The sequence below is a fragment of the Pollachius pollachius genome (assembly GCF_949987615.1).
Source record: "Pollachius pollachius genome assembly, chromosome: 19".
In the NCBI taxonomy this organism is placed as follows: domain Eukaryota; kingdom Metazoa; phylum Chordata; class Actinopteri; order Gadiformes; family Gadidae; genus Pollachius; species Pollachius pollachius.
In genome coordinates this window covers 4,145,474-4,159,370 of record NC_136952.1, presented here as the reverse complement: position 1 = coordinate 4,159,370, position 13,897 = coordinate 4,145,474, and the positions used below count along the sequence as shown (strand labels likewise).

The following is a 13,897-nucleotide window of genomic DNA, read 5'->3' as shown; positions in this document are numbered from 1 at the left end:
GTGTACATCTGCGCATGTGTGTGCCTGTGCGTGTGCATGCGTGTGTGTGTGTGTGGGAGGGAAGATACTCGGCAACGGAACCCATGTGACCCCTCCCTGGCGTGTCCCGACCTTCGCAGGTCACGACCACGCTGTAAACGTCTCGAATTATGACAACTATGAACATTTAAACTTTTTATTTGCATATGAAATAGAGGGAAAAAACACGCTGGAACATACATGCATCTATTCAGGTATACTGTAGCTAAGACAATGCCACACTCCACCACAGGCACTTAAACCGGGCTCCTCCAGACAAGGACACATGGTGGTGGTGGTGTTGGAAGACTGGTTTATTGCTGAGTTAACAGACAATGATACATGACGCTGGTTCTCCATGCTGCCATGCAGGCATCGCCCTCAGTCTGGGCAGTGATGGCTGGTTTAACATGTGCACACTGATTGCCTAATCTACAACAGGTGTGCAGCCTCTACCAGCCCCAGAGTTCAATCAGTCGGACTCGGCTATGTTTTCAACATGACGCCGTAGCGCAAACAAATTGCCATTCACAGTTCCGTTCCCACACTTGAGATTTACAAAGCTTGCTATTAATGCGCTGTCCTTTAATGCTGAATGCTATACGTTGCGTTTGCTATGTAAATAAAGTAGGGTTGTATGATGTTATATCCGTATACATTGTGTTTGCATATTTATAGATGGGAGATTGTGCGGCACATCTGTCGCTGGCTCCCCGTGATGCAACACCACGGCCGTTGAGCTACGTCTAATCTCGGTGGAATCTTTGCGTGCATGTAATTGGCTTGCGATGGTTTGACAAGTGTACCGTACACGTGACATAATAATGACAATGGTCAATGTGCGTCCTGTTATGCAACACATTAAGACATACAAATACATTGGGTGGCTTTCATCCATGGCAGACGCTCACGTTGTGCGTCATGCGGACTCCTGTGGAGAGTAGAGGCCAGGAGTGCTCCTCAGATCACATGACACCAACATGACACCGGGCGGTCTGTACCCGCGAGGGGACGACGTGGGCCGTGTCATGTGACAAGAGATGTTCCCGCCGTGTCATTTTAGGGAAACTCTGACCACAGGGATTTCCATGACTCAGTTGTGCGTTGTTGAGCAAGACAGAAAAAAGATAGAAAGAGATGTCAGTGAGGACATTGTGTTATGTAGAGAAGTAATAGCGTTGCGATTGATCTCTCTTTCTTTGGGTCTGGCTTGCCTCTTGCTAAACACTGACTTGAGTGGTTTTGTTTCACAAACTGGTTGGAAAACCTTGTCAGACTCCCCTGGCCTTTAATTAACGCTAGGGTAGGCAATTCGAAGAAACCAGCCAGAGTAAGCATTTTGAAAGTATCGTGCCAAAATGCCACCATTTCCTTTAGGCCTCCCACCAAAACACTCCCCAACACACATGAATATCCCACAAGCTTTAGCCATAGCTCTGCCTCGCCTTGTGGCAGAACAAAATTATTGAACCGTCTTACTGCCGTCCTGCAACAGCAACAGATATCGCATTCTTCTCTATTTTTTGTCACAGCATTTGAGTTATTGATTGCTGTCGGGATGTGAGGCGAATTTCAACAAATAAGACATCAAATGCCTCTTCTGTTTGTGTGCGTGCGTGATTGCGTGTGCACGGGTGTGTGTGTGCGTGGGCTTAAGTGTGTATGTGTGTGGGAGTGTGTTTGTATGTGTGTTTGTGTGTGAAAACGTGGGTGAAAGGGGGCTGACCGGAAGACTTAATTCACTGTATCCCTCTCCTTGCACACACACGTATAGCATATAATAATATATTATTGACAAGTTGTCAGAGGAAATGTATGTGGGTAAGTAGATCGGCCACCAGGCCCCAAACAGAATATTTGATCACACACACAATCTGGCCTGGCTCTATTTTCAGAGAACTAGAGCTGGTTGTGAAGAGGAGGACTTGAACCCCACACACACACAGACGACACACAGACACACACACGCACGCACGCACGCACAGACACACAGAAACACACAAAAAAACACACACACACAAAGACACACACACACACACACACACACACACACTCCCCTTCTCACTTCTCACTTCTGTGTTTAGCAAACCTTGCTGTGACTGCATAATTTTTACCGCCTATTGGATGTTGATTGTGTGTAATTTTGCTCTGCGATGCCCTTATTATCTAAAGTGTCCTTGAGAGAGATTGCGCTTTTAAATTGAATATATCATTATCTTTATGACTGTCATTATTACTATCATTATTACTATGGTACTAGGTTGCTCAGTGTGAGAATAGGAGGATTGTGTTTGAGAGAATGAGAGGGAGAATATGGCAGAAATTCACTGTATGTTTAAAGGAAATATAATTTTTAAATAAAGAAAATCTAATCATTATCTTTCCTATATCCTATATGAATGAAAATAAGCTTGGATAAACACAGTCACCAAAGGTTGACTCTCAGGTTTATATGAGAGTCACATATATATATATATATATATATATACACATACATACATAGATTTACACGAAACACACACATATATATATATATATTCCTATACACACAGGCCTTGGATGCTTTATGCCACCAGATGAGTCAGATTCTCAGGGACCATTCTGAGAAAGGCAGGTTCTGAATCGCGGCCTAATCTCAGACACGAGAAAGCTCCTCGGTAATAAAGATAACAGTCGACCTTCACATTCCCAAAGTTGAAAAAAGGTACTTGTGTTAACTCGGAGGATCATGAGGAGACCTCGCACAGCTGTCGACCGAGTCTAAGTGATAATGGGAACCGTGTCTGCTGATGCATGACCCTCGCATGACACCACATCCCAGACACCAAGGGGGCTATCGACATGAAGATATCTCTAGACAGGGCCGGACGGACATAAATCCCTGACAGACTTGTTTTGCCGAGACGAGTAGGCAATGTGTCTCTCACATGTGTTCGAAAGTCTAAACCCACTGTGTTTGAACGTCAGAGAGTCAGTTGCTTCTAGAACCAACTCCGTTGTTCAAGTTTGATTGTCTTCTGCGATCAATAGTTGTACTGTTATACTTCATCCATCTTCTCAGTCTTACCTTCATCAAAGTAGAACACCTCTACTACCACGAAGAGCTGAAAGAGACTTGCGCAGGTGTTGCGTTTGCGCGACAAGATTGACAGGCGGGCCTGTCAATCTTGTCGTCGAAACACAACATCTAGTCTTGTCTTGGAAACACAAGATCTGTGCGAGTCTCTTTCAGCTCGTCGGGGTAGTAGTAGAAGCAGAGGTCTTCAGGGCAGGACAGAGGGGGGTTGAGCTTGAGTTCTTCAGGTCAGGCCAGACAGCTTCATGCTGAAAGGAATGATGCACATTGTTATAAGAGGGATCTGAGTCATAAGATGAGTGGAATAGTATGCATCATATTAGAGGGATGTGTGAGTCATTGCCGTGCAAATGGGGACGTTCATTCATTATAGAATATCGTCGGAAGCCCTGCTCCAACACACACACACACTCACGCACGCACGCACGCACGCACGCACACACACACACACACACAAGCACACACACACACACACACACACAAACACACACACACATGCAATCACACACCTACATGCTCAAACACACACACACACACGTGCACACACACCACGCTAAACGTTGTAATGTGACGTTTAGCGGCCATCAGTAATAAAAGAGGCTGTATTGATCTTCCTCGTATTAATTTACAGTAGCAATGGGGCGTCCCGGTGGCTCAACGGGTGGATTGCGTACCATTAAGGCTCAGTCCCGATCACAGCGACCCGGGTTCGATTCCTGCCTGTGGTCCTTTGCTGCATATCCTCCCCTCTATCTCACATACCTTCCTGTCCATCTCACTCTATAATAGAGCATAAATTTAAAAAATAAATTTACAGTAACGATGCCTGGTGATTTAGTGGCCCTTTACGGCCGTTACCTCGGGTTTAAGCAGAAGGGGTAAGGGGGGCCCCAGAGGGTCAGCCAGCCATCCGATTAGCCAGCCCCACAAAGCTCCTGTATCGAGGGCAGAGTGAGCAGCACAGTTACCACCTGGGAACCTGATATCATTCAGTCCCTACTTGGCCACGCTGCATAAAACTGTGCTAATCCCATTCATTGTGATTAGCTCTGGTTTTTACGACTTGCGTTATTTTATGGCCCCACCGGATGCAATGGACTCTAGAGTACCCCGCTAAGCTAGCGTTTGGGAGCTCGCAACCTTGCCGATGTGAGCGCTTTAAAAGGGGGAAATGAAATCCTAACATCTGCCACTGCTCACAGAATGTGGTTTATCAAATAGCCCATTGCGCGGCAAAGTATGTGCTTTCGCCCTCTGATTAAACTTTAATTCAGTTACCCGGAGTTCAACTTCGGTCATACCCACCTAACGCGTGACGACGGCCGCCCCAGGGTCCTTTGTGCTGCGTGTCATCATGTCCAGGTTAAGGGTTCTAGTCTTTGTTGTCTGCCATGGGAGACATTTTTAGTGGAGCAAGAGCTTTAGCAACATATAATATAACAGAAAATGTGGAGCTCCGTACAGATCATAAATAAATAGGAACGTAAATACAAAACGACACCTAATACAACAGCCCTCTTGTTGAACGTTCATTTTCAACGTGGGTTTACAAAAAATAGCAAACATTTTCTTGCATAACAGGGCCCTACAGCTAATACAAAGTCAATGGCTACTGTCCAATTCAAGTAGCCATTCACTGCACAATTGCACCATTCCATTTGGGCCAATGGCAGCTAAAAATATCCACAAGAAGTCCTTCAGCCCAAGTGAAAGCAGTTTCCTTCCACTCAAGGTAGAAATCTGCTCAGATATCTTCATGTTTTGCAGAGCCCCAGTTACTGCACCATCATGGTGAAATGCTTTTTAATGTGTTAAATGCTCTGGGTGGTGATGTGTATTTGGCAATGTGCTTCCGTCAATGCAAAGTGAAGCAAAAGGCAATTTTCCACCTCTTGTGGATCATAAAGTTATGATGTATTGTATTGTGTAACCTTAAAGACCCTCCTATATAGGAAGGCTTTCATTTGTTTTAGTACGTTTCCAGTAAACTTTTTATTGGTTAAAGGGGACGTATCATACCACCAGGTATGAGTTTGTTTAGCCATTACAAGCAGGTTTGAAAATGTGCAGCATCGTGAAATCACAGGTGGGCGTGTCCACCTAGATGCGTGCTGGATAGATCAGTCTACCAGCCTACCCAGTAGACTAGCATACACTGCTCATCTATCCGTCACACATCTAGGCCCACCTGTGATGTCACAATGTTGCACATTTTGAAAACGGCTTGTAATGGCTAATCACACTCACAGCTGTTGGTATGATATATGTCCCCTTTAAAGCTAAGGTCCCATATTATACCAACAGGTGTGAGTGTGATTAGCCGTTACAAGCAGTCTTGAAAATATGCCTCTTCCTGTGTTTTAGTGACATCACTGTACATCATGTACTGTATGACGGATAGATGAGCAACGTTTGCACTCACACCTGGTGATAAAATATGGGACCTTTAGGCTCTTACTTGTTTGTTCTATTTCAGCAATGTTCAACACTCTCGGATTTCTTCAATAAAAATAAATCTCCACAGTTACTGCACCATCATGGTGAAACGCTTTGTAAGGTTTTTAATGCCTCTGGGTGTCCATGTGTAATGTATAATGCGCTTATGTGTTTATGTCAATGCAGAGTGAAGCGAAAGGCAATTTTCCACCTCTTCTGGACCATTAAGTTACAGTGTATTGTACTGCGCAACCTCACCTTAAAGACCCTCCTATATAGGAAGGCTTTCATTCGTTTTAGTAAGTTTTGAGTAAACCTCACCTTAAAGACCCTCCTATATAGGAAGGCTTTCATTCGTTTTAGTACGTTTTGAGTAAACCTCACCTTAAAGACCCTCCTATATAGGAAGGCTTTCATTCGTTTTAGTAAGTTTTGAGTAAACCTCACCTTAAAGACCCTCCTATATAGGAAGGCTTTCATTCGTTTTAGTAAGTTTTGAGTAAACCTCACCTTAAAGACCCTCCTATATAGGAAGGCTTTCATTCGTTTTAGTAAGTTTTGAGTAAACTTTTTATTGGTTTAACCTATTATACCACCAGGTGTGAGTGTGATTAGGCGTTACAAGCAGTCTTGAAAATATGCCTCTTCCTGTGTTTTAGTGACATCACAAGTGGGCGTATCCACCTAGATGTATGATGGATAGATGAGCAACGTTTGCACTCACACCTGGTGATTGCAAACGTCAATCACCAGGCGATCGACGTTTGCAATCAGCCCTGAAAACAGGGCTGTTTTCCGGGCGACGCTCTCGTATTTCTCCGTTATAAAAGCCCTTTCTAACTAAAATGAGGTCTCATCCATTCTGATGCATGCCTGACGTCTCTGTGTGCAGGTGTCCTAGGCCGCCAGCGCTTCACGGGCTCGGTGCAGAACTACAGCACCCTGCTGCTCGATGAGGGGGCGGGCCTGCTCTACGTTGGGGGCAGGGGGGCCCTCTACGCCCTGGACACCGCCAACATCTCTGCACCGGCCAACGCTACGGTGAGCACCTGGGGGGGGTCAGGGGTTCCTCTCTCTGATAGGCCGGGAGAGAGGTTCATGCATTGTTGCGTTGACCAATCCGTCACAACTCGGTTTCCACCGTCTAACTTCGTTCCCCGGTTTTAACCGAGGGATGATTCAATTCAGGACGATAAATCTTTTAGTTTTGAAATAGTTTTGACAAGGCATTATCCGAAACACGAGACGGGAACGGATGTCCCTCTACCGGAAGATTTCTCCCTCTCTCGCCTTCTGCCAACGGAACCGAAAGCCCCGCCCTCTCTCCCACCTTCCACCGCTAAACCAATGAAACTAAACTCTCTCTCTCTCGGCTATAACGCTCACCTGGAGCCTCCCGCTCAAGGCCCGTCCCGTCGTGAGAGGGGAACACTTAGGAACAAGGTTAACCCCTGTCCGTCTAGCACACTGCTACCTGCCTTGGGGAGGTTGTTTTTTTTGGTCCTCCTCTTAAAATGAATGAACATGTAACCGCTTAATGCACAGATTACACGGTGTGAACTCTTTCTAGAAGCTGTGGGCGACTGTTATGTTATGTCGTAATGTTATGAATAGAAACGGAACGTTTTGCCCACTGCCTTCGCATCACTGAGCGCCTTCCTTTCTCCTGCAGCGAGCGCCACATGGCTTTTGGCAGAGAGCCCTGGGTTCTCTGTGTTGGAAAAATGTAAACTCAAGAAGAAAAGTGCCTCGTGTCATTGAAGGTTGAGGTGTAGATGTTCGCTTGTTGCTTTGCTTAAGTGGAAAGGCACAAAGTAAGTGTTTATAACAGGCGGCAGTACATTTTCTTGAGTTTGAGCGTGATTCAGCTCAGTCATTTTGGAATGTTCTTATATATCGCTGCGGCTATTTGGACTAAATGGAAGCAGGACGTTTATTACTGTTTAGTAGAATTGGACTCGCTAGCATATTCGGCTGCACAGCCAGAACAATTAAGGGACACATGCAGTGTCCATTACTCATAATTTATTACATTTCTTCCCCCTCACTTCCTGCTCTTGTCCTTGCTTACCCGTACCTCATATATCTTTTGCTCACTGTCTCTCTCTGTCGATCTCTCTCTATCCCTCCCTCACTCTCTATCCCTCCCTCTCTATCTTTCTTTCTCTCTCTCTCTCTTTCGCTCTCTCTCTCTCTTTCTCTTTCTCTCTCTTTCTTTCTCTCCCTCGCTTTCCTTCTCTCGCTCTCTCTCTCCGTCTCTTTCTGTCTCTCGCTGTCCTTCTCTCGCTCTACCTCTCTCTCCATTTCTCTCTGTGTCACTCTCTGTGTTTCTCTTTTCTCTCCCTCTCTCCATTTCTGTGTGTGTGTGTGTGTGTGTGTGTGTGTGTCTCTCTCTCTCTCTCTCTCTCTCTCTCTCTCTCTCTCCATTTCTCTGTGCCTCTCCCCTGCTCTCCCTCATTGTCTGCAGATTGACTGGGAGGCCTCGGTAGAGCAGAAGAAGCAGTGTCTGAACAAAGGCAAAGACAATCAGGTGCCCCCCTGCCGTTCTGTTTTGCTTCCATTTTGGGTTATTCAACTATTTCACGTTGATTGAACAACGGCAGCTGTTTGATGCACAACGATGAAAACAAATATGTCAACCCCACAAATAGTCACCACAAAGTTAACCTTTCTGAAGCTATAAGCAGAAGATAAATATGTGTGTCTCTATACAGGAAAACATTATATATATATATATATATATATATATATATATATATATATATATATATATATATATAAACTATACTATATATATCAACTATATGTATGCTGCATAGATCAGTCTACCAGCCTACCCAGTGGACTGCAGCAGATGTTGCGTAAATATCCATCATACATCGAGTTGGACACTTGGTGATGTCACTAAAACACAGAAAAGGGTTGATTTTCAAACGGCTTGTAACGGCTGATCACACTCACACCTGGCGGCATAGCACCAGCCCTTGAATTGGCTCATCATCTGAGATTAAGACCGCCACCTGCCGTTCTTCAGCCCTATGACGCCCCCGTCTCTCTCTCTCTCTCCTGCTCCCCTGCAGACAGAGTGCTACAATCACATCCGCTTCCTGGAGCACTACAACAGCACCCACCTGTACGCGTGTGGGACCCACGCCTTCAGGCCCCTGTGTGCCTACATCGTAAGGGCCCTCCTGGGACCAGGCTGAGATTCAGGGGGACGTTGCAGTGGGCTGACACCGACGGTCATGGGGAAGGCACAGGCGTAGAAAAGTGGTTCATCAGGGATATGCGTTGATGTGCTTCTTTAAATAGCAATCCCTAAATAACAATAGCTGGCACTGATAACAGGAAACAATAGTGAAGCTGTGACTGTAAAAAATGAATTTGAAGTTATTATTTTTTTATTCCAACTCCAAATTATATTGGGAATCAAGAAGTGAACTGGAGTGCTAGGAATGAAATGGATTGAATTCAATATAACATAATAGAATAGAATAAAATAGAATTGAACCGAACTGAACTGAATTTAATTTAAATTAATTTAATCTAGTTGAATTTAATTCAATTTAACTGAATTTAACTGAATTAATTGGCTTCCTCTTCCCCTCCATAAGGATACAGAGCATTTCAACTTCTCGTCAGGCCTGGAGGAAGGCAGAGACAGGTGTCCGTACGATCCTGCCAAGGGCTTCACAGGCCTCCTCATAGGTAATAAATACGCTCCCTACCCTAACTTCTCACACAGTCATGTCTCTGTCTGCTACCAGTGAGAGAGAGAGAACATGCTGTCTTGTCCCTGCAGTTGAGTCCCCTTCGGGTAGCATTTCTAAATTCCGCGCTATGCCACACTATCTTCACTGTCAGCAACATGTCTATGTGCTTGCTTACTAAATCATTTCTGTACCAGAAGCGTTGAATTAATGAGTTTAATGTTGGTATCAAGGTATCAGGTAAGGCAGTTCAGTTAGAATGAATCCATGTTGAATGCAGGCCTGTAACGTTGGCAGCAGATAAGCTGGGGAGCAGCACAGGCTCTGGAATAACCTGTGCTGAAAACACACACACAGATACTCACCGACACACACGCACACACACACGCACGCACGCACGCACGCATGCACACACAGACGCACACCGATATCCTTTGTCCTCATTGAACAAAGAAACCTCTGTCAGAGACATGCTTTTCCAATAATTCCATGTTTCAGCTTTATTCATACCAAAACATCCACTCAACAGTGGCTGAGTGGACAGCTATTAGTGCACCTATTCAGAGTTGTATTCACTGCACAACTCTTTTTTACAATACATGAATAGAAAGAAAATATAGATCTGCACACACACCCGCCACACTCACACCTCGGGGACTTTAACTAGGCTCCTCCAGAAAAGGACACATGGTGCTTGTGATGAAAGACTGGTTTATTATAAAGGGTTGTAGACAATGATAGATCACCTGGTGCTCCATGTTGCCGTGCTGAAGATCTCCCTGAGTGTGCGTGGTGATGGCTGGTGTAACCTGTGTGTTACCCCCACCCAACCCCAGAGTCCAATCAGTCTCACTCAGGCCATGTGAGGCTCCTTAAACCAGTCATCATCCACACACATTTCCCACAATAGAAAACAAACAATCCCTCAAACGACCCTTATTCCCCTTCCCCTTAGAGCATTAAACCCATCCAACACCGGACTTCTCCCATGCATCTCCTGCTTCTGACCTCCTCTTTTCTCCATCTACCTCTCTGCACTTCTCCCTCCCACCAGAGGGGGAGATGTTCACGGCGTCGCAGTACGAGTTCCGCAGCTCCCCGGACGTGCGGCGGAACTTCCCGCTGCCCGCCCTGCGGACGGAAGAGGCGCCGACGCGCTGGCTGCTGGGTACGTCAAACACACGGCGTGGAGGGGAGCGTTAAGCTAGCCGCGCACTGCACAACTTTTCTGTAATATAATATAAGACATACTGCTGCTTTAAAATAAAAACTCATTATAATAAATTAAATGCTGGTTTCTCTGAATTTGAGCGTATTTCGCCTCAAAAAATACATACATTTCAAATTAAAATGTAGTTACCATTAATTAGACCTGAAAGGTCCGTCTTATACCCTGTTTGGTTTGAGATACCTGGTGTTCTGCTCACCTGGTTCGTATGTGTGTGTGTGTGTGTGTTTGTGCGTGTGTGTGTTTGCGCGTGTGCGTGCCGGCGTGTGTGTGTGTGTGCATGCACCCCCCTCAGAGGCGGACTTCGTGGGCTCGGCGCTGCTGAAGGAGCACGTGAACAGCTCTATCGGCGACGACGACAAGATCTACTTCTTCTTCACGGAGAGGAGCCAGGAGCTGACGACCTACCCCAGCCAGACCAGAGTGGCCCGCGTGGCCCGCGTCTGTAAGGTCAGAGAGGGGGGGGTGGAGAGAGAGAGAGAGGGGGAGAGAGGGAGAGAGGGAGAGAGAGAGAGAGAGAGAGGGAGAGAGGGAGAGAGGGAGAGAGAAAGAGAGAAAGAGAGAGGGGGGGAGGGTTGAGAGAGAGAGAGAGATTAGAGATGGTTTTCAATGTACCTCTTGATGCTGAAAGCTCAGACTTGCTTATAAAAAAAATCATATAAATACAAAATATTCAAATACATAATTCAAATTAAAGTTCTTTCATAGAGAGAGAGATAGAGAAAGAGGGAGAAAAATAGAGAGAGCGACTGAGAGAGAGAGAGACTCAGTCGCTCATTCTCACTGCCGTAAATCACGGCAGTAGTTTGCTGGGTCAGGGGGAAAGCATACGCTCTAACAGGCCTCAATGACTTTAATAGATTATTTAGTGAATTAAATTACATAATTCAGCACATTAAGTGTCACACTTTGTAGTAACAGGAGGTGAGCATAATAAGGTTTGATCTTGAGGCAGGAGTGGGGTTCATCGGCATTGCCGGGTCATTTTGTCAGGGCTTAAGCCCTTAACGCTTTAAGTTTAGCCCTGAGTATCATCTTGAAGTTATACAAGCCTATGTGGTAGGGCTGGGCGATAAATCGAATTTTGATCGTGATTTTTTTTGTGATCGTAAAACGGCAATAAAATACATTTATTTTAAATTTATTTTATTTAATGTTTTATAGAAAGGGCAGAACTGCTGGACACATCTGTATATTGTTTTGGATTGGAACATTTTATTTTTGACCATTTTGTGTATTTTTTTAAGGCGAAATTTCAAAGTTCTCAGTTGCAAAGTTTTTTTTGGGAGAGATATGCTGAATAAATACAACATGTTTTCAAACCCGAAAATAATCGTTTGAATAGTCGTGACTTCAACATTGACCAAAATAATCGTGATTATGATTTTTCCCATAATCGAGAAGCCCTACTTTGTGGAATTGAGTGTGTTTAGTGAAGGACAGACTCCCACTATCCTTTCAGGAAAACAGTCGCATTGCAGTCAAACAGTATCTTCATTCTAGACAAGCTTCCCATTTTAGTCCAACCAGATCACGGCTCACTTGCAAATAGCCTCTCAGAGCCGGTCAAGGACCCCTCTATTACACCTACCGGCAGGTTGGTCCCGCCTCCATCAGTATACCCTTACGGATGCATCCACTTGAGATGTGCGGAACACCCCATGTGGTCTCGGGCACGGCGAGGTCAGAACTCACAGAATCAGGCAGAGCTCAAAACGTGTACTGCAGATCTATTGTTTGTTTGTTCATGCGGCGTGCCGGGCCGAAGTTGGAATTAGTTTGACACAGAGAAAAACTTTGGGCGCTGCTCTCCCCAGCAGGAAACATGGAGTGGGTCTTAAATGCATCTGCAGAGAGGGAAATGAGAGACGGACAGCCTCAGATGATGGAGAAAGAGATCAAAGAGAGAGAGAGAGAGAGAGAGACAACAGCAGATGATCGAGAGAGAGAGAGAGAGAGAGAGAGAGAGAGAAATACAGCAGCAGATGATGGCAAGAGAGAGAAAGAAAGAGAAGAGAGTGACAGCAGCAGAGGAGGGAATGATATAGAAGAGAGAGAGAAAGACACAGCAGCAGATGAAGTAGAAAGAGAGAAGAGAGAGAAAGAGACAGCAGCATATGATGGAGCGAGAGAAGAGAGAGACAGCAGCAGATAAGAGAAAGAAGAGTGAGACAGCAGGTGATGGAGAGAGAAGAGAGACAGCAGCAGATGAGAGAGAGAAATGAAAGAGCAGCAGATAAGAGAGAGAAAACACTAGAGACTGCCGCAGAGGATGAAGAGGTGAACAGTGCAGCAATACATTGCGTGAACTCCTATAAGAGAAAGCGATATCCCAAGACACTAATGTTAACCTTAATTTTCAATGATTACGATGTACTTTGAAGAGATAAAGGCTCAATGTTTCGTAAGAAAGCATCGAAATAGAGCTTGTCTATCCTAAATATATGCTGGGGGAGGATCCCATCCCACCCCCCCCCCCAAACCCCAAAACCCTGCAGGGGTCGGGACTAAGCCCAGAATGTCCTCAGATCCTCGCTACGCCCCTGGTGGGGTTTATCATGTCATTATCTGTGGGACTCTGATTTCTGAGCAGAGGAACCAGTGGATTTGAGTGTGTGTCGTTGTGTGGCTCCCTCCACGGCTGAGAGAATGACTTGTATCGTGTCCCAGTCCAAACGCGACGCAATTTCCAGTTTCCTCTGACCTTTGTAAGGTCGGGTTTCTGAACAAGAATCTGACAGAGCAATATCCAAAACGTTTATATATCCTTGTACCGGAAGTCCCTCCCCCTCTCAAGCCTCTCGCCGCTTAACCCATGAAACTGTAAATCCCGCCCCCTATCTCGCCCATAACCTCCAATCAGAACATCCGGTTCTAGACGTTCCGTGTGGTGACGAGAACGTCTGGTAACAAGGTTGGTTCCCTCCCTGTTTCTTCACTCAGAAGAGCTGGCTGCTATGGCGCTGTTACCAAGCAAACTAGCAGCCAATCAACCCCCCCCCCCCCCCCCCCCCCACCCCCTCTGCTTTGAGAGGCAGACTCTCTCAATATCCCTCTTCCAAACCCTCCCCCTTCTCCTCCTCCACCACCTCCTCCTCCTTCCACCTCATTTCCCTCCCGATCACCATTACCAAGACAGACAGGCAGGCCGAGAGGCAGGCATGCCCAAGCAACTATTCCTGGCAAACTTGTTTTCTCCCACACTCAATCATCACACTTCTCTCTCTCTCGCTTTCAATCTCTATATCTCTCTGTCTCACTCTCTGTCTCTCTCTCTCTCCTTCTCTACCTCCTTCTCCTCCTCTCTCTCTCCTATCTACATCCTCCTCTTCTCTATCTCTCTTCCTTTCTCTCTCCCTCTCCTCCTCTCTCTCTCTCTCTCTCTCCTTCTCTACCTCCCCCTCCTCCTCTTCTCTCTCTCTATTCCTT

General features: G+C 45.7%; 2 protein-coding genes across 2 annotated transcripts in view; both read left to right on the top strand.

Annotated features, from left to right (window-relative positions):
- Positions 1–13,897, top strand: part of twnk (twinkle mtDNA helicase) — a 161,369-nt gene that overhangs the window by 121,945 nt on the left and 25,527 nt on the right. The window lies entirely within an intron of this gene.
- The window catches only part of sema4gb (sema domain, immunoglobulin domain (Ig), transmembrane domain (TM) and short cytoplasmic domain, (semaphorin) 4Gb), a gene marked incomplete at its 3' end in the record, with an annotated part of 35,022 nt that overhangs the window by 10,411 nt on the left and 10,714 nt on the right, over positions 1–13,897 (top strand). Inside the window, exons 3-8 of the mRNA XM_079756293.1 lie at positions 6,423–6,571; positions 7,998–8,060; positions 8,611–8,709; positions 9,145–9,238; positions 10,295–10,408; positions 10,764–10,918. Coding sequence (XP_079612419.1) covers positions 6,423–6,571; positions 7,998–8,060; positions 8,611–8,709; positions 9,145–9,238; positions 10,295–10,408; positions 10,764–10,918 — 674 coding nt within the window. The remainder of the gene's footprint in view (positions 1–6,422; positions 6,572–7,997; positions 8,061–8,610; positions 8,710–9,144; positions 9,239–10,294; positions 10,409–10,763; positions 10,919–13,897) is intronic.